The sequence below is a fragment of the Papilio machaon genome, chromosome 22 (assembly GCF_912999745.1).
Source record: "Papilio machaon chromosome 22, ilPapMach1.1, whole genome shotgun sequence".
NCBI lineage: Eukaryota > Metazoa > Arthropoda > Insecta > Lepidoptera > Papilionidae > Papilio > Papilio machaon.
Window position 1 is genome coordinate 78,672 of NC_060007.1, and position 24,796 is coordinate 103,467.

Consider the following 24,796-nt stretch of genomic DNA (forward strand, 5'->3'; position numbering starts at 1 on the left):
ATATCTGCCTCGCAAACAACTTTGCCTCGTAACACTTGCTGAATAGAGTCGCAGTTCGCTCGCAGCCGTGACTGATTTACAAATCACAGTATTAAATAATATTTCACGACGATTTATTCTCCAAATGTTTAATTTATAAGAAATGTGAATAATTGTCTGCAAACAAATACAATACGATAATGACTCCATAATGAATATAACTGAGGGCTTTGCGGTGTTTCAAGTTCACTTAGGAAAGTAAACATATTTGATATTATTCGATGTGAGCCACTCAAGTGGACGTTAAGTTGAGTGAGCGCGGCGTGAGGCTGCACTCGGCAGCGCCATCGCCATCGCCATCGCCATCGCCATTCGATAACATTAGCAAGTTTCAGTAATTCACTCTCATAACTATAAGCTACATATGTATGAACTCAATACAGACTGTTTAATGAACATAAAAATAATACATATCTATATGTACATGCTAATGAAACAAATCTTCTACTTTAAAACCAATCTAGACAATATTCAAAATAGGGTCTCCGGTCACTGCTCAAGCAGTCGGTTCAGTCGGCGCTGGACGATCAGTTTTCCTTCTCCTACCTAACCTCCCGAAACCTAACTTCTCAAAAATTTATAATAATAAATGCTAGATTCTGATTTTTATACTTCTCGTTAAAAAGTTTCTGACAGCATTTGACAAAATGTTTTGAAATGCGCTTAAAAAAGGTCTTTGCTATTAACGTCCACCTTAATGGTATGCGGCTGCGCTAAGGAGATTTTGGTAAAAGTTTTCCGCGTGCGGGGGGCCGCGGGGTGCGGCGGTGTGCGGCCCACACAGCGTACAGTCCCGCTTCATTAGCTGCGATCTTGAAAACGGTGGTGGCGGCGGCAGCGCCACGAGCGGTTGGCGAAGACACCTTCATTAAAACAACTTGCAACTTTGGCCGGTTTCTCTTCATCAACTTACGCAAGGGTATTTTTATTACAATGCTAAAAATCTTTTAGATTTACAGTAAATATTTTTTATTATTTACCGTTGCTATCCGAGATCAGAATCTCTGTATAAATCATACCTATCGTTATCCCTGTCATAACTTTGATAAAACAGGGATAACAATATGTTGTAAACGAGGATTCAGAAACCTGGAGTTAGTCATCTAATCATATAAAAATAATTTCCGCGAGTGAGGTGCCGCAGGGTTTCTTTTCCATCTTAGCCTCCTCCTTATTTACTCCTCCTTGAAACATAGTCACGAGTACTAAGACTTCTGTTAACAATAACTACGTTTTAGTTAAAAAAAAAACCTAATAATAACATTTATCTTAAAGTATTTTGTCGTAGCACAATATGTCTCCACTCGAAAGCGGACACGGCACAAAGAGCGCACGAGTACATAATGGCACGCTCGAGTCGGAGGCGGAGGCGGAGGAGTACGGGGTGCGGAGGCTGAACAATGCCCCATGTGTTTAGGGAATACTTCACTGTTCGTAATTTGCTCCGCGGTTTTCACAAGCCCGAGTTTTTTTTAACTGCCTTGTTTCACAATTACATATATTATTCAAAATAAGAATCTTTGAAATTTAAAAAAATATGATCACACTCGTTGACTGACACATTTTATCCCCTCTGAACATGCCTTATCTATGTAACTGCCTGGAGTTTCTAATTTCCACGAACATATACAAAAAAAAGTATAATGACTTTAGCACAGACATTCCATTGGTCAAGTATGTATACCATCATATGGAAATTTTAAGTTAAGTACCTGTAGACCATTTCTTCTGCTAACTAGGCAAAATATTTTTGGATCCACATTTCATACTCCTTCCCGCCACAAACCTTTAGTACAAAAAATATCTCAGCATTCAAACCTTCCGCCTAGAACATACGAGTGTAGGTAACCTTAGTAAAATCACCGCCGTGCATGAAATGAAGCTGAACAGCCCGGTTTAACGATAAAGTGCACAAGCAATGGCCAATCGCAAAGCCAACATCTGTTAAATTTGTGAAGGTACCATTTTGTCAATTTAATAAACATATTTAAAGCTAATAAAAGTTTAACAGCGGATGAGTTCGGAGTTAATATCATAAAAATATTAGCATACGCCGCGCGCTCGCCTGCTCCTGCCCTCTCCTGCCACTCGCTGCCGCCCGCTCCTGCTACGTCCTGCCGCACCTGACGTCTCCTGCCGCCACCTGCCCGCCGCCCGACATGATCCAACACTCGTTCGCTGCTCGAATCGTTTAATGTCACTTATATTCGACTAACTTTTACGCATCCAACAAAAGTGTTTCAAACCATTTCCATTTGATCTCATCGCTTATTGAATCACACTAAAGATATAAAAATCTCTTTCATTTTCAAATTTCTTTTCCATTTCACTACGAATATTATTACTCACTATATATTATGAATTATTTATTGCATTCTTAAGTGTTCCGACTGATTGAGTCTTTTAACCTTAAGACTTCGATATTCTATTTTTAACAAAACAAATTCTCTTTTATTTTTAATACTGGTGAGTAACATATTTTAATATATAATGGTAAAGTACACTGACAGCGACGCAGGAGGTCCTGTTGCCTCTTAGAAGCCGTCGTAAGTACTTCAAGTCCGCCCTCGCGCAGCGCAGCAGTGAAGTAGCGAACATAAACATGTCTTAAGCCACAACTGCTTGAGCGCAATTTCTTGAATGAGTATTTAATATGAAGTGTGAGTGCAGCCACACGCCCCTTTGTTCTTGCAACTCTTGCATATGTAAATCTCATTTTCATAATGTATACAAGAAATTGTAACGTGAAATGATTTATGTCTTATTTTGTATAATTTTTTATGTTATACGTATGTGAGTTATATATATATATATATAATTGCATATATATATATAATACTACGATGGCGATTTTCACAAATACTCGTGCTAGACCCACTACATCTGCGTTATCGCCCGCCAGCTGTCTTCCTCAGAAAATAGAATCTATTTTTGTGACATCCAAACTATCTAATTAAAGATTAAGAAATATCTTTATTCAATTCAATTCCTGAAAGCCACTGCTTGGAAATTTCCAAGCAGTGGCTTTTAGATGCCAATTGGGCACAGATTGTTTAGCCAGTGTCGTGTTGAAGAGGGTGGCTCGAAGGAGATTGAGCGGTGATAGATGTTGCATAAATTAGATCAGAATGTCTTTATAGTTTTGGTTTGATTACTTATATCACATTTGACAGTATCAAGACGTGTGAATCGCAGAGAATGAAACAACAGAACTAATTCAATTGGTATTTAATCAATGAACAATATTTACACAATAAAATGAAACAAAAGGTTGGTGTGAATGTAGAGCTGCGCCCGCCGCCGCTGCCGCCGCCGCCGCCGCCGCCGCCGCCGCCGCCGCTGCCGCCGCCGCCGCCGCCGCCGCCTTCGGGACAAGTGCGTGGGGTTGCCAGATGTGGCCAATTGCCGTCAGTTCATGTTGTATTTTGTTTTAAAATAAAATATTAAACTTTCGTCAAAATTTACCACTGGCATTTTTATAAAGTTTATATTAATTTCAAATTACGTATAGCATCATAAATAGATAATCTATATATGTTTTCAATCAGGTAGTCTTTTTTCAGATTCGCACACATTTTTGTAAAACAGCCAAAAAATAGATTAAAATTGTGTTACAATTATAGATTTACAACAACTTGTGAAATGTGGAAACAAAACAACAGTAAATTGTATAAAAATCAATAAAATTTATTAATTGACCAACTTATTGACTGATGTTTGTTTTGTGTTCAATTTCAAGTAATATTTATTTCTTCTTTGTTACTATTTACAACGAATAATGTATTAATGCATTAATAACTGTTAATGATTAATGAAAAAGAAAACACAAATCATATTTTCAGTTCATATTAACATAACAATATATTACATCTTTTGAAAATAAAAGATACATATTGTATTCATTTAAAACAGTAGACGAAGCAAATGAATAATTGGTAGTTTTGTAGCATCAATGTGGCAACCCCGCACTCATACGAACTGGTCGACACCAACAGAGTTCACTGAAAGCTCGTTCTTACCTCACTACTGTACAAAAATACATCAATCTGCTCCAGAACTTCCGCTGAAGAAATGTTTCCTTCACTGCTACTTCTTATATCTTACAAATAAGCTATTATACACTTAAAATATGTATAAATTAATGAATGAATTGTCAAAACGATACAATAGTATCGTTCTCTGTGACATGACAACTGGCACACTCTGGTGTGACAGATATGTACAGTCAGCAATATATTGAGAACTGTCGGTGGAGCGAGTCTTTTTTACGATAACATATTCGTATCTATGTAAATAATACCTTTTTTGGTACAAAATATATAATTTTGTAAGCAGTACATTGTGTCAACTTCACTCCTCTTCCACTTTACATTTCTTATTCTTTGTATTTTTATCTTCTCAACCTCACGCATTAACATATAAAATATATGTAATTCATCTAATAAATACATTCATTGTACAAATATAATTACGGAGCTTTTATTAATGAAACCTGTCTATGTATAGATGTCGCTGCATCTCCTGCACATTTATATAATGTCATATATCATTGGTCCACTTCACAAACTGGATATTTAATGTGCTTCTCTCGTGTGCTAACTTTTATATATAATAAAAAAAAACAACAAGCACGACTGAACAAGAAAAAAATACGAAACGACTACTTTAGCCACTACAACTTGGTAGAGGGAAGATGGCGCTGTTTCTATACTTTCTTTGTATGTATTGTAACAAGGCGCCATCTAGATACCATTGAAAATTGAAAATCAGTGCTAATAAAAGTAATATAATGTGTGTTGTGAAGGGGGTCTTGTGGGGGGTGTGTGGTGGGTGTGTGGTGGGGGTGTGGTGGGGGTGTGGTGAGGGCGCGGCGTCACTCGACGTAGGTGCAGGAGAGCAGGTAGAAGCGGTCTCCGGGGCGCGCGGGCAGCTTGCCGTAGTACTTGGTGAAGCCGGCGGCGCCCGCGTCGCAGTACACCAGGCTGAGCGCGTTGCTGTGCGGCGGCACCGTCAGCAGCGCCCCGCCCTCGCCCCCGCCCTCCTCCTCCACGCTCACGTAGGTGGTGCCGCCGCCGCACACGCGCCGCGCCACGCCGCAGTACAGCAGCGCCTCCAGCCGCGCCCGCCCGTACTCCGCCCGCCCCGGCAGCAGCTGCCGACACGCACCCGGTCAGTACTCGCCCCCGGCACGGCCCCACTGCGGCCCCGCCCCCACTGCGGTGCTGTACTCACTGTGAAGTCCCCGGGACGCCACTGCTGCAGCTCGAGGCGCGTGTAGCCGGTGAGCTGCAGGTCGGTGCAGTCCGCCAGCAGCCGCACGAAGGGCGCGCTGCCCGCCAGCCGCAGCAGGTCCCGCACCGCGCCCCCGCCCTCGGCCGCCGCCCAGCTCGCCGACACCCGCCGGTAGCGCCGCCGCTCCGCCGGCCCCGCCTCCTCCCACTGCACCTCTGTACACACAAGCACACGTCACACGGCCCGCCCTCATCCGTATCTCTACACGAGGTAACAGACGCAATATGGAGACGCACCGGGGCGGTCGAGCGCGTCGAGCAGGTCGCGGTACTTGTCCGGCGGCAGCAGGCCGTGCAGGCTGACCTCGCTGGCGCGCTCCATCTGCGCCTGCACCTCCGCGCGCACCCGCGGCTTCAGGTACGCCGGCTGCACCCACTCGCTCAGCGGCGGCGGCTCCGAGTGCGGCGGCACCGGAGCCGCCGGGGCGAGGCCTGCGGGCGGGGAGGCGCGCGCGGGCGAGGTCGCGGGGCCATGGAACCAGCCGTTGATGGACAGCCGCGGCAGCTCCAGCGACAGCACCTCCGCCACCTGCGACCGCACGAATACACATCTCCCCACGCTCACAGAACAAAAATCTCCTTCGGCTACGGGAAAACTGTAGAGAAAAGCTCCGCCCAAAATTTGAGACGTAGTTTCGATCTTAAATGTTTGTGAAGGAATTATTGTAAGGTCACAGTAAGGTATGAAGGTGCACTAACCTGGTGGAAGGAGTCGTGTCCGACCTTGAAGAAGGCGAGCATGTTGTTGCGCGGGAAGACGCGGCGCACGACGCGGCCCGCGCGGCCCTCCGCGTCCTGCGACAGCAGCTCCAGCGCCCCGCCCATGTGCTCCGCCCACCCGCGCATGCGCAGCCCCGCCTCCTGCACCGCCTCCCGCGTCACCTCCCGCGTCACCTCCCGCGTCACCTCCCGCGTCACCTCCCGCGTCACCTCCCGCGTCACCTCCCGCGCCGTCTACACACGACACCCTCGAATTACCGCCGAGATTAGACACATCTCATGATGTAGCTGCTATGTATACACTGGGCATAATATTTTTCTTTATCAAAAAGTAAAACTATGGTCGAAAGACATACAAATTAGCTTTGCATGTCTTGTGTTACAAAGAAAATGTTTCAATACCTGTTTGTCACCATTGGTGAGCTCGGTGACGTCGCAGAGCGCAGGGGGCGAGGCGGGGGGCGAGGCGGGAGGCGGCGCGGGGGGCGGTGCGGGGGGTTCGTGCGGCGCCAGGTAGAGGATGAAAGCGACGCGGCGGTCGGCCAGCAGGTCGTCGTGCACCAGAAGATGGTCACCCGGCCCATACAGTGAGCATGAGGCCGACACTGACTCCAGCTGCAACCCCGTCACCTCCGACACCTCACAGACACACAAAATTTAATCATTACAACCATACACATAACCTTCAATCTTTCGTGGTTTTTACTAATATACTGTTTGTAAGAAACGGGATTCTTACCACGATAAGGCTGTTTTATCAACCTGTGGTAATTGCGCATGCGACTGTGCCGAAATATCGGGAGCTCAAACAACCTAATTGTAGTAAGATTTCAGTTTCTTACTAACAGTTAGTACATTAATTCTATTTCAACGCTGCTATTTTAAACCGTCTTACCCAGCTCATAACTTCTGTCTTGAGTAGTTCATAAATTCCCCGAATACTTCTCTGCCAAGTCAAGTTGGAGAGGTCAGTAGTTTGATGGAATTCATAGAGATCCATTTTCTTGCGTGACCAGTCCATAGTGTTCATGTCGTCCACAATGTTGTTGATGATCTCCTTGTTGGCCAGCAGCTCGTGCAGCAGGCACAGGCGGAACGGGTCACATGTCAATGTCACATCTTCACAGGAATAGTCTTTCTTTTCCACCCAGTGATTCTTTAATTTAGTCTTTAGTTCTTCACTCTGCAAGTGTTAAGGTCATCTCATAAATTAAACTTTACTTTCTATTTACTTATCATATTTTAAAATAGATAAATACATTTAATTAGGATTTACATGTCTTCATCTGAAAGAACTTAAACCAAATCCTTGACGATAATTTTCATTAAATCTATTGTTTTGATAATTGCATTCATTTCATTTAATCTATAAATGACTATTATTAAATTAAATAATTAGCTAGACAAATATTAAAGAACCTTTAATGATGGATTCAATTTTGGGTCATCCATTCTGTGTGCTCGTGGGTTGAGTTGCTTCTTGACTACTTTGATCTGCACTTTGTCTTCTATCAGTATGGAGTCATCCTCCAGTGACTCCTCAGAGTCGGAGCTGTAGTCTGATGACGATGATGACGATGAGTATTCAGCTGAAAACACAAAAGAATATGGAAAAGCTCCGTAGTCTCTTTTCTGTGACTTTTCAAAATTCCCGCGCGTACTGCAATTTGTAGGTCGTTCACAAATTGTATTGATATGAAAGCGAGTACACAACTTACTTCCACGTATTCTTTTCACCTCATCGGCTGATGCCTGATATGAGTTAACAGCACATACATCTGAATCGTCACTTTCAGTATCCGAAATTTCTATAACAGTGCTTGTAAACGGGCGCTTGGCGGGCGGTCGCGTTTGCGACGCCGCCGTCGATGAGCTGCTGCTGCTACCGGCATCTTGCGTCTCAGGCAGACTTGAGGATGTTGGTTCTTCACTATCTTTACTCGGCGAGTGCATTGTTACTTCTAAATACTACATAATATGTAACAAAAACAATGCGAAACAAAATGATGCGACGCCTAACCTTAAATTTTGTTGACGTTGACGTTGAATTTTTGGGATTGCCAGTTGTTACTTGGTAGAGTAAGTATTCTCTGGGTATAGCTTATAGCCGCTTATTAATTTTCAGCAGAAGTTCTTTTTAAGTCATCAACCAAAGTTTTATGAGGTAAATTAATGCCTCGTACTCTGCTTTGAAGGAATAGAATAGAAATAAGAAAGTAAAATTTGGAAAACAGAGCGTCATAGGGGCTTAAAGGTCACGTCACCAGAACATAAAAAAGTGACAGTTTTATGACAACATGTAAAATTATTTTAGAGTTGTCAATTGTTTACAATTTACTTTAAAGTTGGATGATAAATTGCATGTAAATTGCAAATAAAAAAAACTATGGAGCCTCAGTGTCAATTTTATGTAGTAAGAAAAAAGCGTCTTTGCAGAATGACAGTGCGACCCGGAAATCAATATTGCGGTGAACATAACCCATTGCCCAAAGATGATCTTTGTCAAGTACGAAAAATGCAGCACTACCTTATGTTCAGACGTTAAATAATATTGTAAATCGACGAGCCCTTGGTTCAGCTGTGGACGACAATAGGTTGAAGAAAAAGAACCATGTTCGTTCTAAGCAATTAATTTTAATTAGTTATGTGATAATAGACCTGAATAGCACCTGTTGTTGGCTCCCATTTTATTAATTCTCACTTAAAAACTTTATTGCAGGATGACAGTCGCATCCCTTGCCCAAATGATCCAAAGCAGTGAGTTTAACTCAATTAAAATATATTTGTAAGATCTAAACTCTTAATATATACAAAAGTTTACCTAACAAGACTTATATCTTTTAGCACTTGCTATGTGAGGCGACTGGAGAAACATCTATCAATATGCAATGCACGACCTCAGGATGATCCAGACTACATTGTTAGAAATGTAAACTGCCCGCCTGACAGTGGAGCCTGCCCCAGGCGACCTCTCACTCAATACACAACATGCCAAATACAACATGTCATTGACAAAATCAACTCTTTATACAAAGGTTAAAACTTTTCTTAATCAGTTTCTGTTGTCAGAGATTTCTCAGATTTTATAGTCTTATTATATAAAAAAATCTTTTCAGAGAATGTAGAGGGCAATATTGACAGTGCACCAGATATGGCAATACATAGTGCTGTGCTGGAAGAGTTCACGACAGCTGGACGCACAGAGAGCTCCCTGCGCCACTTGCGGCAGGCCTCCAGCATCCTGCACCTGGTGGAGGCGGAGGGTTTAGTGCAAGAGGGCACTTGCTATGTGGAGCTGGGAGCCGGGAAAGGCAAGATGTGCAGTTAACATGTTAGCTAAGCTACATTGTAAATTAATAGCTTTTTTTAAAACATAGTGTTTTCAACACAGGTCAGCTGTCTGTGTTTGCGGCGCGGGCGTGGTGCGGTGAGGGTGGCGAGAGCGGCGACAGCAGCGTGGTGCTGGTGGAACGCGCGGCGCTGCGCCATAAGCGCGACAACCGGCTGCGCGCGGGCACCGCGCACCGCCTGCGCGCCGATCTCGCGCACCTCGTGCTGGGCCGCGCGCCCGCCGTGCGCGGCGCTCGCTTCGTCGTCGCACTCGCCAAGCATCTGTGCGGCGTCGCCACTGGTCTGTACTGGTGCACACTTTGGAAAATACACAGCTATGTTTTATTTTTTATATAAGCAACAATTTGCGAGTTGCGAGTCATTTAGCTTAATAAAATGACTTTAGATTATGCCCTGCGGTGTGTGGTGGGCGCGGGGGGTGAGACGGGCGAGGCGAGGGCGGCGGGCCTAGTGATGGCCACCTGTTGCCACCACCGCTGCGAGCTGTCCGCATACGTCGGCGAGCTGCAGGTATGAACCACGTAGGCGATATACAGCATTTTTTGAAGTTATTTTGTCGGATTTGATTTTTATAGGCGGAAAACATTTCTATTATCTTAATAAATTAACCGTTTTCAGGAGTTGGGGATCAGCGATGAAGAGTTCAACATAATGTTGGGGCTGGTGTCGTGGGCGACGTGCGGGCACGGCCGCAGCCGGCAGTACCGTGCCGAGGCAGATATTACTGACAATTGTAATGATCTCAATGTGTCTGAAAGTGAAGAGAATGACGAAGCAGATGACATGGACCATAAACAACCTACATTGGAGCAAGATTCAAACAAAGCAAAGTGTGTGAAGCCGAGCGCGGGGCTGGAGGTGCAGGACAGGGCGGAGGTGGGGAGGCGCGCGAAGGCGCTGGTGGACTGGGGCCGTGTGCTGTTCCTACGAAGGCGCGGCTGGCGGGCGCGGCTGTGCCACTTCGTGCCGAGCCACGTCTCCCTCGAGAATGTGTGTATTGTGGCCACCGCAATCCACTCAAATAGTGGGGACTAAATAAAATACTGTCTTGCAAATATATTTGTATATTTATATCAATATTAGAAACTAAAACAAAATTCTATATTCTCTATACAAATGTTAAAGTAAAAGTTTAACAAAATGCCAACTGTTTTTACTATTCCCTTTCTGTGACCTCGGCCGAGGTTACAAACGACACGACACAATATTCAATGGGAAGTTGTTAGCACTTGTTCACATAGGAAATACTTATATACATAAAAGATGTCAATGTATAGCTGGAATGAGACAACATACATTCAATATGCAGACACATTTAAACATTATACAATTACATAATATATAAAAATTGGAAAGATGGTAAATATGAATGTGGGGAAATTTGAATTGCAGCCGTCCTCCGATGAAGCAGTTGTGTTGCACCGAGGCCTGTCTACCTCGTAATGAGCATCGCGAGATGAATATTCATTGCATAAATAAAAATTAGATAATGTTTGATTAACTAAAAATATTGTCATAATGATATAGGTGGAGTGCGTCAACAAATGACGTACATATAAGTAGAGAACCTAATTACAAATATGACGACATCCTACACGCAATTTTAAATGCTTAAGTCTACGCCAACTTCTACCTTCTGCAGCTGCTCCAGCCCCCGCCCCCGCCCCCGCCCCGCTGCTGTTACATCTATATGTACATAATATAACGATTCCGCAAATAATCAACACTACATAGCAATATTTATGAATTTTCTCGAAGGTCATTTTACATTTATGATAATGACAGAGGAGATGTTATTGCACTATAAGATTTTATTAAATTGGTATTTTTTAGTCAAGTAAACGTTTAACAATTATCGGTGTACTATACTGGAAGGCGATAACAGTACTCGCTCCATCTTTACAAATTACAACTTAGTAATACTTAAAAATATTTGTAGCTCCGTGATATTAATGTGTGTAGGGTGGTAGTGTGGGTGTGGGGGTGGGGGTGGGGGCGGTGTGGGGTCCGTGTCAGTAGCCGTAGTGCTCCTGTATGGAGGAGACGACGCCGTTGGCCAGCGAGCTCAGCCGGCCCGCCACCCGCGTCACACCCGCGCGTACAGACTCCCGCACCTGCACACACACACCAGTCACCTCAACTCAACTATACACATATAGAAAACGGATAGCGATGTGTTTGTATATGTAGAGAGCGACCGACCTCGTCGAGGTCCGGGGCGGAAACGGCGAAGCCCTGCGGGCGCGGCGCTCGCGTCTCCCCGAAGTACTCGGCGGACGAGATGCTCGAGCTGCCCTGGAAACGCGACAGGTTCGAGTCCCGCTCCCACCGCGACTCCTGCACAAACGTTTTAGATAATTATAGCTACTACAAATAAAAATTATTAAATTACATTTTAAAACAGGGAGAGGGGTATGTCACCTGGTCACCGAAGAACTGCGCGGAGCTGATGGACTTGGCGGATCCGAACTTCTTGACGGCGGAGTCGTCCTCGGGTTCGGGCTTGGCGCTGCGCGCGCGGCCGACGCCCGTACTGTTAGCGAATGAAGGGGCGGCGGCCGGCGCGGGCTTGGGGTTGTCGAACATTGTGCGCACCGCGCGCGCCGGCTCCGGCTCTATGCGCTCCCAGCCCGAGTCCATGCGCGACTCGCGCTCGCCGTCCATCCCGCGGCTCATGCTGTACGGCTCGTTCCTGCCCATGAGAGAACAACACCCTCATTAACGTACATCTCCATGGCGACACAATGTTGTAGTACTGCATTGTGTGGCGCGTGGTGCCGACCTGATCATCGTGAATACGGAGTTAAAGTCGTCCATATCGTCGAGATGCGAGCGCGGCGCGGGCGCGTCCTCCTGCTCGATGACGGTCATGTCGGCGAGGGCGGAGTGCGAGACGCCGTGGTGGGCGGGGGCTCGCACGGCCGCCATGCCCAGCCTGTCTGAGCCGGCGCGCGCCCCGCCCCCGCCCCCACTGGCCCCGCCCCCCACCTGCAGGCGCGCCGCCTCCCGAGACACGCACTCCAGCGTCGCCGCACGCGACCCCTCCGCCGCCTAACATACATTTATCAAATTGTATACAAATATATAACATACAGTAAGGTTCATCACGTCGATGAGAGTATAATCAATTTTAGTGTCTGTGAAAAAGGTAGACAACTGCACAACAGATGAAAAAAAACTTCTTTCCTTAATCCTTGAGTTCGGCCACTGCTTTTAATGTAAAAGAGTGAGTCAATAAGTCAAATAAGAACTTCCTTGCTAATATAAATTTGAGAAGTTTAAGTGAAAATATACTCTTTAAAATAATTTTCAGTGTTAAACAAACCTCCATTTTTAGTTTCTCCGCCATGATGGCCTCCCGTTCAATATCTTCAAAATTAGCTGCCACTTTAGTAGCGCCCAGGCCGCCTTTCCGCGCGCCCATCTAAAAACAATATAGTTGAATTTTTGTACTTAACAATGTCGAAAATTAATTAATTTAATAAAATAGTAATAGTATTTGTCGATACGAGTACTAACCCCTGTGCGGCGTGGCGCGGGCTTGCCGCTCCTGGCGGGCGGGGCTTCAGACCCCGCCCCTGCGCCCCACAACCGCGCCTCCGAACTCAGGCTGTCCGCCGACTTCTGTCCAACACAGACAAGTTTTACTATTTGATACAAAATAAAATGCATAAATTCTTATATTGTGTGACCTTTTCTAGCAAACATGATTCTGTATTGTGGGCAAAATAATAAAAACATATATAACTAACAACTTTTTTTTACACAAATATTATATATAAATGCTTTGTTTTCTTTTTATATAACTGGTTTTAACTAGTGATTATTATAGTTAAGTGATGCAAATAAAAACAAACTGTGAACACAACTTTTATGAAAAACTAAAAGTAATATTAAATTACTGTAAATAAACAAGTTAAAAACAACAAAACCTCAAATTCACAACAACCAAATAGCACACATCTATATGAAAAAATTTAATATGATTTGATATGTTACATTACACACTTCTGTCAGATTACATTGAAATATATGCAAAAAAAAAATTATAAAATCACAAGACATTACATTTTAAAACAAATCTTAGTAAAAAATTGAATTCACTCTATTTAATATTAGACAATTATAAAAATGAATGTAATGACAACATTTGGTATGCTTCATGGGATGTGTGCCACGGTGTGTGGTGGTAGTGAGCAGTGAGCGTGGGTACCTGTGCATCAAGGCTTAGCTGGTTAGTATTAGTGGCAAGGTTGTCTGCGTGCTGCGCAAACCAGTCTACCTCCTGCTCCGACTTCTCCTTTTCTTTCGTCTCTGGCGCAGACGGCTCCAGATGAAGCTGACAAGTTATATACACATTGCATTATAATTCAACAAAATAAAGTTAGTATAAACTGCCTCTATTTCAAATGTTATTTTGTAAACTTTTTTGTAGAGCTAATCTACAATGATTTTTTTCAATACAAGGTGACAAATAAACAGGCAGTCACCAGATAACTAGAATAGTAGTGACTGCAGCCCTAACACATAATAGGCTGCCTATTAAGATATATAGAAAATTAAATCTTAATTCTGATCATTTCAGAAACAAGCCAACTTGAAATAATTTTGAAATATAAAGGTCAGACAGATAACAAAAAATATATTGACATCAAAAAAAAAAAAAAAGTTTATGTAACACTAGCAGCAGATGTAGCAACTGTCATTATCACATCTACTGTTGTAAGTGAAATCAATATAACAATATTAATGTCATATTTTAATAGACTAGTAAAAATATTACATAACTTTATACTAATGTGGTAATTGTTACATCAAAGTATAGTTTGAGATATGAAAGTACAACCTCTACAACAAGGAATGACAAACAAAAGTACAACTCAATGCATGAAACATTTCAAACTTATATTAAAAATTGGAAAGTTTAGTTATATGGATGGAGTATGTCTCAATCGATATAGTCAGGAAGAACGCTTAGGCTACTAATTAAGTTTTTTTTTTAATTATGAGCAGATGGAGACACTGGCAACATTTAGTTTTGACATATAATCAACTGCTGTACACATATCTAAACTCCACAACGTAATGTGGAGATAAACTTGACCCATTTATATTGGTTGAAGTATACAGAAACTTAGAATGTAACACTGTTTGTGTTTAATTTATCTTTCTTAAAAAATATATCTGATATACTGTTTTGTAATTTTACCTTTGTACCATGTATTTTCATTGCTTGTTCAGACAAAGCGTTCAACTTGTCTCTGTACATCTGTGCAACCCGTGAGCTGTACTTTTGGCGAGCATCATCGGTTGACAAGCCGTGCGTGCGAAAGTATTGTGTCTGAAAATCAGATGTATTCAATAATATTTGACAATTATAAATAAAACTATGCCCATGAAAGTCCACAACACCAGTAAAAGTGCAGATGCGTCTGCCTTTTAGGTGGAGCGTATGCACTTGCACAATCGCCCTGGAAGTATAGAACGTCAACTTGAAATGAGAACGTACTGCGTTTACATTGCCGCCGAGCTGCATATTCCTGAGCTGCTTCCATGTCCAGTTGGTGTCGAGCTGCGTGGAGCGCACGAAAGTGATGTGCACGCCCAGGCTACGGTGCACCGCTGAACAGTCCAGACAGATGAAGACGCCAAACGTCACCGACGACCACGTAGGATTTTTGGCGTTGCAGTCGAAACATACCTAAGTAAAAACTAGACATTAAATATCTGAATTGTAAACCGACATACACCTATCTACACTACTATAAATACACACTTTGTTGGAAGGAATCGCTCGTAGCCTTTGAAACACTGCTTCGATATCACTTTTACTAGGCCCCGAGTCAGCCATTTTCGAGACTTTGCTTTGAATTTGATTTGATTTCAATGTGTCAGGATCGTGTCATACATTCGACGTTGTCACTTAAATGTCAAATCGGTGTTGCTGTTGTTTTAAGATTGAAATTCAAAATGAGACTGTTTTTATATTTTAATTTTCATTTTTATGTATGGCGTAACGTGATCAGCGACGTAACTCGGGTGACCTGGAGGGGTAAGCGAAGATAACGGATTTATACGAGATTCAAAAAAATATCCTTAATTTAAGGTTCTGGTACAGTGTGTCGCAGATCTACTAAAAGTTATGTACGTCTTTTTCTTCTCCCTTGCCCTTCTCTATTGTCTATGTCGCGTTTATGGTGTCGATGTCGTACAGAAGGACGCACGTTATTATTTTGTTTTAGTAAAAACTATAATTGTATCGAATGTAACTTTGAAACAGTTTTGTTACTTACGCTGTATTCTAATAAAAGCAAATGTTTTATGTTAATGTTAAGACTAAATTATTCGAGTAGTTGCTTTCCAAAAGACGCTTTCAAGTGGCCTCATCTCACATTAAGTGCTCAATTATGTTGACGTGCCCGATTGAGGCTGTGGAGTGAAAGTTCTTGATGAAACTTTTGCTTCGGGTGTAGAGAAAATATGTGTGAAGTGAGACGGATAAAGTAGTGGTTTATAACATCCTAAATGGAAAACGTTGGCTTCCAACCGAGCGGGGAGGAGATTGAGCGAGCGCTGATGGATCTAGGGCCCCTGCTCGGAGTCACCATCAAGGAGGAAGCGTCCGAGGAGCTACCGGAAGCTATCGCCGGGCCCGCGCCTGCACTCGCACCTAATCTCAATGTATGTTACTTATTAAAGTTTTTACTATCAAACAATCATTTGCTCAAATTATTTTCTTCTTTTGTTTTTTGTTTTTGAGTTGTAACTATTTATAATATATATCATTTGTTTTTGTTGCACAGCTGCACAGTATCAAGTTATGATAATTGTTTAAATCATTAAACACTGAACTGTCATACCATTAATTAAGTAAAATTACTATCATATATGACTATTTCTATACTTTTCACATTACCTACATGTAAATATTATTGAGACAACAATTACAAATATTGGTCAGACATTGCTCGAAAACATTACAATGCTATGTTTGTGGTTAAGGTGGGCAGTGGTAGTGCAGGAGAGGGTGGCGAGGCTGAGGGTGATGGCAAGCCAGAGGGCGAAGGCGCGGACTCGCTGGCGTCGCCGCGTGCAGGTGGTGTGGCGCGCTGTATACTGTGCCACACACCGCTGGCGCACGCTGATGGCACCCCCAAGCTCATGGAGTGTCTGCACTCTGCCTGTGAGCCCTGTATCAAGGCCAAGCTTGATGAGAAGCTCTCTACCAATCGTGACTTCTTAGGTAAATAACCTATTTACAAAGATCTATCTGTACTTGAAGTTAGTCACAATAGCATGTTACCCTTTGTTGTATGTTTTACAGAAAGTTTAATTTAATTGTTAAATACTCAACTAAAAAACTTCACTTATCTTAAATTCTATATAAAACAAGGATTCAGCCATTCAGTTCGACAATAATTTAATAAAAAAAAACAAATAGAGAATATTCTAGTTCTAAAAAAATATTTAGAGATCATTTTAATAAGGAAAATATGTATTTCAAAAGCTTTATTTATATACAAATGTCTTTACAAATAAAATGCTCTTTATAATCAAAAACATTGATGTCAACTTCTAATGACAATGATGCATACCTAAATTTAGTTCAATGCACTTTTTATGAGGTTTCCTTGAGTTTATTGTTTGCTCTGCAACAAGACCTTTAGTTGCAAAACCAGTATAGGGGGAAAAAGGTAATGTGTTCAGAAAAAAAATCCCTTCAGATTTTTTTTGGAATCACACAAGATTTTATATTAATTTGCACTGATTAATGTTATAGTATCACAAAAGAGTACTTTCTAAATTAACTGCAGTTCTAAAAGGTAAAGTTTATAATATTTTTTTATCAAAATTGGGCAAAATTGGCTATGGCTGGGGTCCTCAGGGACAGCAACATAATAACTTTATCGCTCTTATTTTGTCTGTGCAGACAGATACCTTCGTTGTTGTTCTTTATTTGATGAAGGTCAAGGGTCATAAGGGATGAATGAAAACATGTCTACTACCGTTACACTCACTAAAACGTAATTCGCCCTTTATACATTTGTAGTTAAACCAGATTCAACTAAGGTGTATCTTGTATACAGTTTGTTGATCTTAAGTCAAAATAGGGGTCCAGTGAACATTTTACGACTTTGCAATTAAAGGAATTATTTTTCTGTATTTTTATTATTTTACTTATTCATATTGCATGTATAAGATTATTTTAAAATATATAAACAAATAAATATAACAACTGCACATAATAATCGAACGTATATATTTCAGGTTTCATCACCGACTAGTTTCGAGCCCATCGGGGGCCCTTCGTCAGGGTAAGTGGCACTGGTATTATTTCGCGGACACGAGTTGTGAGTTTGTGAGCGACGGGCTGCGAAATAATACCAGCCCCACTCACCCTGATGAAGGGCCCCCGATGGGATCGAAACTAGTCGGTGCCGACACTGGATACATATACGTGAGTGTTTTAGCCATTCCTATATAAGTTAATGATAATGTCTCACGCAAGTTTGAATAATTTAATAATAATCGAACTTTGAGATCAATGCGTAGATTGATTTAATACTTTGCCTAAGAGAGTAATGTAAAAAGAGAACTGGTTACGTTGTGTTGTTGTAGGAGCGTCGCGGGTGACGATAACATGCCCCGCGTGCCGGCTGCAGTGTCAGCCTGCCAACATGATCGACCAGCGCTTCGTCCTCGAGAAGATGGCGCTCGAGCAGGCCGGCGCAGGTTAGCGTCCTTCCTCCCCACGCACCACACACAAATTAGATTTAAAAATATTGAATACAAAGTCTCATATAGAAAATAACAATAATTTTGGTTTAAATATGTTGTATAAGGTGCGGGGGGCGCGGGCGGCGGCGCGGGCGAGCAGCAATGCAACAGCTGCGAGGACCCGGAGCCCGCCACCAGCTACTGCGTCGACTGCGCAGAGTTCATCTGTGACAGCTGCGTCAGCGCACACCAGAGGTACCAAACACCCTATGGTGACATTCATTCAATTACCAAAATAGTTATGTTCCTGTAAAAAATAATTTCCAACGCTAATATTACTTCCTGTCTGGCTGACGCTGAATGTTTGTGGTGCGATGTGTGCAGGCTGAAGATCACCAAGGACCACACGATCAAGTCGAAGGAGGAGGCGGTGGCGGAGCTGCAGGCGGCGCAGGCCAGCGCGCGCTCCGCACAGGACATGTTCTGCCGAGACCATCCGCAGGTATCTCACTGTCTCACAACGTGACGGTCGTTTGCTGTGATCGAGGTTAAAGAGGTAGAGGTGGAATGTGGTGTTGATACGAGAGGGCGGTTTGTGCCGTGACAGGAGCGGCTGAGCTTGTTCTGCGAGACGTGCGACCGGCTGACGTGTCGCGACTGCCAGCTGCAGCATCACCGCGACCACAAGTACCAGTTCAGCACGGAGATGGCGGCGCAGGTACACTGAGCGCGTGTCCCGCAACATTGAGCCCCTCTCCCCGAGCCACATTTAACATGTGTGTATGTGTGAAGGCGCGCGCGGGCATCGCGGCGCTGCTGTCGGAGGTGAGCTACAAGCGCGTGCTGCTCGGCTCCGCCATGAAGGTGATCCGCGACCGGCAGCATCTCATCGCCGACAAGAAGAAGGCGCTCGTGCACGAGATCACGCAGACCGTCGTCAAGTACGTGTCGCACATCACCACTAACTCTGCATACCCCCGTACAGTGTTTAGAGCGGCGTCGTGTTGTGTGTCGGCAGGCTGACGAACGCGATCAACACGCGCGGCAAGCAGCTGGTGCTGCGGCTGAACGAGGTGTGCGACGCCAAGCAGCGCACTCTCTCCGAGAAGAAGGACGCGCTCGAGCAGCTCGCCGCCATCACCGACCACTGCGTCGACTTCGTGAACGTCGCGCTGCAGCAGGTAGCTGCCGGCCCAGTGTGTGTATGTGCGGCGAGCTGTCTGACACTACAGCCACGTGTCGTGTGTGTATGTGCAGGGCAGCGACACGGCCGTGCTGTACAGCAAGCGCGCCGTGTGCGCACATCTGCAGCGCATCAAGTCGCGCCGCGCCGACATACCCAACCCCGAGATCCCCGTGCGCATCAGCCTCGCGCTCGACAAGCTGCCCGACCTCGTGCGCGGTCAGTACCCGCCCCCATCCCGTCCCCTGCTGTCCCACACGCTGCCCTCCCACAGTCATACTAACAGTGGAGCCATGCTTCCAGTGCTGTCGACTATCGGCGCCATCGTGGTGGACGGCAAGGTGGACGGCGGCGCGCAGGGCCCCTACCACCCGCCGGCCGCCACGCCGCCCGCCGCCCAGCACCCGCCGCATGTCGCCCACCCGCAGCACGCCCAGCTGCAGCAGCAGCAGTCGGCCGTCGTCGCGCTGCAGCAGGTCGCCATGCACCAGGTACATCTACACTTCCTATGTCACCAATACAATATATTGTGGTACCATCAGATCATGTAACATTGGAGGACTCGCTCCTCGCTCGATTCATAAATCAAAAATATCCCATATCAAACTGCAAACATGTTGTATTGTGTAGGATGTCTTGTACTTGTATATAAAGATGTTTGACGTTCCATGTCTAGACGTTGGCGCGCTATCAGGTACCATTACTTTATATCTGCACATTGTACTTTCTGTTTCTATCTGTTGTATGTGACATGTCCTCGCTGTATACAGTCTTTATTCACATTTTATACTATTCAGTTTGGTTATTTACAGCTTTCGTAATGTTAAAATTGAATTCGTTATTACTTAGAGCACTAGAGAAGATTTAACGAATATAAACTTCTGCGGTAATTTGTAAATTTGATTGTTATTAGACTTAGTAATATTATGTTTAAAATTGTACAACTGTATGTATGTTTGTATAACGTTTGTTTAGACATAATTTTAGTGTCATGCTGATAGTTTTATGTTAAATTAGTTTCAGCATATTTTTATCTGGTTAATATTTTTCAATATTGAAGTAAACGTATCCACTTTACATGAATTCGATCCAGTCGTACGTGCAGGCGGCGGGCGGCGTGGGCGTAGGCGTGAACGTGGGCGTGGGCAACGCGCTGCCGCCGCTGGGCAGAGCGCGCGCCCACACGCCGCTGCGCCATCCGCACGTCACCTCCACCACGCACCCGCACCACCTGCATGGTAACACTCGTTCCTCCCCCCTCCCCCCTACCTACACCACTACCTACCTCTGTGTACCTCGCGGTATTTACTCGTGCTCTTTGCCTTTGTGTGTAGGTATGAATGAAATGAACCTGCGCGGTCTGCTCAACTCTGGCGGGCAGCGGCGCGCCCTGGCGCTGCCGGCGGCGCAGGCGGCGCAGGCACAGGCGCAAGCCGCGCAGGCGCAGGCGCACGCCCTACACGCCTACCAGCACAGTGAGTGCGCACGGTCTGTGCCCGACACACATACACACACCCACCCCCCACTTCACACACACACACACACACACGCACACTAATGATATGGATTTCATCGATATTAACAGTGTACTGTTCCAGTGATGGGCGCGTACGGGTATGGCGCCGGGGGCGGGGGCGGGGGCGGGAGCGGAGGCGGGACGGTTGCGAGCGTGGGCGGGGCGGGGCCGGGGAGCGGGGGCGGCAGCGGGCGACGCAGCGGGGGGCCGCGCACGCCCTCCCCCGCGCCCCACTACACGCCGCACCACGCGCCGCAGCACACGCCCATGCTCGCCAAGTGGCACATCCCACAACACCAGCTGGCCAACGGTACGCCGCGCTCCTACTTCATATGTATTGCAATTGTATATAATCCACCGACTTCGAGAACTGATCTATAAATTATTTTGTAAAAGTATACAAAGATGTAGTAATGTGCTATTGATTTTATATTATTTGAATGGAGTGACAGGTGGGTTCGAAGGCGGGCCGTCCTCGGCTGCGAGCGCAGGCGGCGGGGGCGGCGCCGAGTACAAGATCACGCTGAGCCGGCAGCCGCCCCGCGCGCCCGTCGTCACCTCCACCAACCCCAAGACGCCCAGCCCCAGCCTCAACGTGAGCATCCGCCGCTAGCCGCTACCCGCTACCCGCTACACACACCTCACCTCTCACCTCACCGCGCAATCTGTGTCCTGCAGGGCGGCGTCTCCTCGGAGCTGGACAAGGTCTGCGCGGAGTCGGTGCAGGACCTGATGGCCACCATAGCCAAGCTGGACTCCAATGGCGTGCAGGTTGTGGCGGAGGGTGCGTCGCCGTCGCCCTCGCCCGCACAGCACGTGCACTCCTCCACCGACGGCGAGCTGCATCACGCTCCGCAAGGTACCGCATCTCGCCTCCCTAACGAATTATCATTCATCATCATCATCATCATCAGCTCACTATACTTCCCCACCGAAGGGCTCGGAGCCTACCCCAATTTAGGGGTGACTAGGCCATAGTCAACCACGCTTGCCAAGTGCGGGTTGATTGACTTCACACATATTATTGAATTTCTTCTCAGATAGGTATGTGCAGGTTGCATCACGATGTTTTCCTTCATCGTAAGAACGTCGGATAAATGTACATATGTAAATCGAAAATCGAAAAACACATTGGTACATGGCGGGATTCGAACCCAGGACCTGCAGATTGCAAGTCAAGTGCTTAACCCCTGAGCCACCGACGCTCTAACGAATTATACTATTCATGAACTGTTGGACGATAGTTAGTTGTGTTTTTTAATTAATTATCGTCGATGTTAGGTAAGGCGACATGCGCGAGCGCAGCCGGAGGCGCGGCGGGCGGCGGCGACCCCAACGAGGATTGGTGCGCCGTGTGCATGGACGGCGGCGAGCTGATGTGCTGCGACAAGTGCCCCAAGGTCTTTCACCAGTACTGCCACATACCCACCATCGAGAAGTTGCCCGAGTGAGTTGCTGCAGTAGTGCACACGCATCAGAACGGTGACAGCATGTAGCATTTTTTTAATTGACATTACTTTTGCAGTGAGTCGGAGACGTGGCAGTGCCTGCTGTGTGTGAACTTCGCGGAGCTGCCGCCGGAGAGCGAGGCGGAGGTGGCGGCGAGCGCGGGCGAGCTGAGCGGCCGCCAGCGCCAGCTCGTCGAGCGCCTCACGCTCGAGCTCTACTGCCAGTACGAGCTCAGTCTGCCCTTCCGCGAGCCCGTGCCCGCCCACAATCTGCACTACCACAGCAAGGTGCGCCCCACCACGCCCCCGCCCCCGCCCCCGCCCCTCACCGACCAGACAATGATGCGTGCTCGTGTTGCAGGTGGCGCGGCCGATGTGTCTCGACATGATCCGCATGAAGCTGCAGCCGCGCAGTGAGGCGCGCTACACGCACACGGCACAGTTCGTCGCCGACTGCCGGCTGCTCTTCCGCAATGCGTACCACTACTACACGGTAGCTATCACCACTCCAAGGATACAGATAAATGATCATAAAACACTTTGTTAACGTTTACCAATTATCTGCAGCCGGACTCGCAGATGTACAAGGACGCAAAGAGGCTGGAGGAGTTCTTCGACGCGCAGCTGTTGAAGTGGCTGCCGGAATACGCGTACTGGAGCGGCGAGGGCGAGCCGCCCGCCAAGCGCCCCCGCCTCGACTGACACCACGCCCCCGGCCCCGCCCTTCTGCCCCACATGCCCCCGCCCCCAGGCCCCGGCCCCGCACCCGCCCCCGCACTCTATCTGCCTCACTAAAGAGGGCACGAGGCGTGGCTGACAGATCTCTCAGTATATAGTGCAGGAAGTACACATTGTAACGCCTGTGCTGTACTACTGTACTCTACTCATGTGCGTCATACATTTGTAACGTTTTGTTTTAATATTAGTGTATAGTTGTGATTCTTCGTATATAATGTGAAAAAGTTCCTTTCTGTTTGTACGAGGTGTACATAGTATAAATTATTCATTGATTATATTCATATCATATCATGACTCGTGCTTATCAGACGCGACAATTAACCGTAAGTTAAAGTACTATTTGTTGAATAAATCACAAGTTAATTATATTCACAGAAATAACATCTCATTTAATATATATGTATATGTATAGATTGAGTAATGTTGCCCCGCTGGTCCTCGGAGAATGTTTGCATCACATAGGTTAATGTTAGACATGTACATGTTGCTATTTAATGTGAATCAACATTTAAATAAATCACATCAAATTTATTGTAGTTGAACAAAATTCTTTCCATTTAGAGAAATATGAAGAACCTTGTTGAAATAGTTTTGGTTGGCAAAAACCGTTTAAACCATTGTTTAAAATATTTGTTGGATTTTAATGTATATTTTTAAGAGTTTATAAAAAAAAGCACAAAAGTAAAATGTAGATCCTGACATATATTTTTATAAAGTGCCGAGATACGTGTCACAGGTTGACAGTACATTTGTTAAACTGTCAACATATTTTATGTACTAATTTATTGTAATTTTATGTTTATATAAAGAATATATATGAAATTGCATAAGTAATGAATAGAATGGATTTTGCCAAATGATCTCTCAGCAGTCATTAAAACGCAAAGTAATTTTACTTGAGTCCATCACAAGAAGCATCCGAACTGACTGTTTGTTTGATGCAAGAAAAAATAAATGACTTTTTGAAATGAATCTGTCTCTGGTCAACTGAACTGCGGCTTACATCTGTGACAATCGCCACCTTAAAAGGTTGTTATCGTTTAAATAAGGCATAACATTATTTTATTATTAAATTTAGAAATATGTGAATATAACAAGAAATGGTTTACAATTCCTTTTTTTATGCAAGGATTTTTTTTATAATATTTTCCATAAAAGAATGAGGTTTTGTTTCAGTTGACTAAACGTGGCCAATATCTTTGTACATATCGAATTTGTTGTTATGTTGACCTGCGCAGTGAATGTGTTATGTGGTCAGATAACACAGTGGCGCCACTTTGCCACTCTTTACTCTCCTAGCTAGTATTACTATACTGTAATAAAAATAAATATCACTTATTCGACACTGTTGTTTAATTTAATCTCCCTGATTTGATAATTTCTACGCTAACCATCAAAAATTTTCTTCAAGCCGTTTTTCCTAAAGAATGCGAGGTTTAATGGCGGCGAATAAATATTGTTGTTCTTTCGTCACAACAATACGAGTTCGTAGTTAGATTTTTATAATATTACTAGCTTTTACCCGCGACTCTGTCCGCACGGAATAAAAAAATAGAAAACGGGGTAAAAATTATCCTATGTCCGTTTCCTGGTTCTAAGCTACCTGCCCACCAATTTTCAGTTAAATCGATTCAGCCGTTTTGAGTTATAAATAGTGTAACTAACACGACTTTCTTTTATATATATAGATAGTACAAAATACATGAATTCAAGGAATAGGTTTTCTCTTAAGAATCCATTTTATAGCAATACCAAATTCATGATATGTCACATTGATTTAAAATTTGCAAAC

At 44.7% G+C, this 24,796-nt stretch overlaps 4 protein-coding genes across 4 annotated transcripts; 2 read left to right on the forward strand and 2 right to left on the reverse strand.

Moving 5' to 3' along the window:
- Positions 1 to 4,873: 4,873 nt before the first annotated feature.
- Positions 4,874 to 8,090, reverse strand: LOC106715111 (prolyl 3-hydroxylase sudestada1). Its single transcript, XM_014508329.2, has 8 exons — positions 7,769 to 8,090; positions 7,470 to 7,639; positions 6,946 to 7,233; positions 6,453 to 6,689; positions 6,030 to 6,284; positions 5,568 to 5,859; positions 5,272 to 5,486; positions 4,874 to 5,191 (listed from the first exon to the last, which is right to left on the reverse strand). The coding sequence occupies exons 1-8, from the start codon at positions 8,001 to 8,003 to the stop codon at positions 4,913 to 4,915; spliced, it is 1,971 nt and encodes a 656-aa protein (XP_014363815.2). The 5' UTR covers positions 8,004 to 8,090; the 3' UTR covers positions 4,874 to 4,912.
- A 257-nt stretch (positions 8,091 to 8,347) lies between these two features.
- LOC106715109 (tRNA:m(4)X modification enzyme TRM13 homolog) lies at positions 8,348 to 10,497 on the forward strand. Its single transcript, XM_045683616.1, has 7 exons — positions 8,348 to 8,556; positions 8,770 to 8,807; positions 8,895 to 9,085; positions 9,167 to 9,361; positions 9,442 to 9,681; positions 9,787 to 9,911; positions 10,020 to 10,497. The coding sequence occupies exons 1-7, from the start codon at positions 8,437 to 8,439 to the stop codon at positions 10,434 to 10,436; spliced, it is 1,326 nt and encodes a 441-aa protein (XP_045539572.1). The 5' UTR covers positions 8,348 to 8,436; the 3' UTR covers positions 10,437 to 10,497.
- Positions 10,498 to 11,346: 849 nt separating this feature from the next.
- Positions 11,347 to 15,308, reverse strand: LOC106715133 (ADP-ribosylation factor GTPase-activating protein 3). Its single transcript, XM_045683617.1, has 10 exons — positions 15,178 to 15,308; positions 14,911 to 15,102; positions 14,611 to 14,742; positions 13,615 to 13,740; positions 12,921 to 13,025; positions 12,727 to 12,825; positions 12,184 to 12,452; positions 11,823 to 12,093; positions 11,604 to 11,738; positions 11,347 to 11,515 (listed from the first exon to the last, which is right to left on the reverse strand). Exons 1-10 carry the CDS (start codon positions 15,250 to 15,252, stop codon positions 11,414 to 11,416), a joined length of 1,506 nt encoding a protein of 501 aa, XP_045539573.1. The 5' UTR covers positions 15,253 to 15,308; the 3' UTR covers positions 11,347 to 11,413.
- A 286-nt stretch (positions 15,309 to 15,594) lies between these two features.
- On the forward strand, positions 15,595 to 22,977 carry LOC106715108 (E3 ubiquitin-protein ligase TRIM33). The gene is made up of 20 exons (XM_045683415.1): positions 15,595 to 16,082; positions 16,404 to 16,644; positions 18,021 to 18,134; positions 18,245 to 18,374; positions 18,504 to 18,621; positions 18,727 to 18,837; positions 18,912 to 19,060; positions 19,138 to 19,300; positions 19,377 to 19,521; positions 19,606 to 19,793; positions 19,979 to 19,996; positions 20,396 to 20,540; positions 20,637 to 20,777; positions 20,901 to 21,128; positions 21,271 to 21,413; positions 21,497 to 21,677; positions 22,100 to 22,265; positions 22,344 to 22,554; positions 22,628 to 22,759; positions 22,834 to 22,977. The coding sequence occupies exons 1-20, from the start codon at positions 15,927 to 15,929 to the stop codon at positions 22,966 to 22,968; spliced, it is 3,015 nt and encodes a 1,004-aa protein (XP_045539371.1). The 5' UTR covers positions 15,595 to 15,926; the 3' UTR covers positions 22,969 to 22,977.
- Positions 22,978 to 24,796: the final 1,819 nt, after the last annotated feature.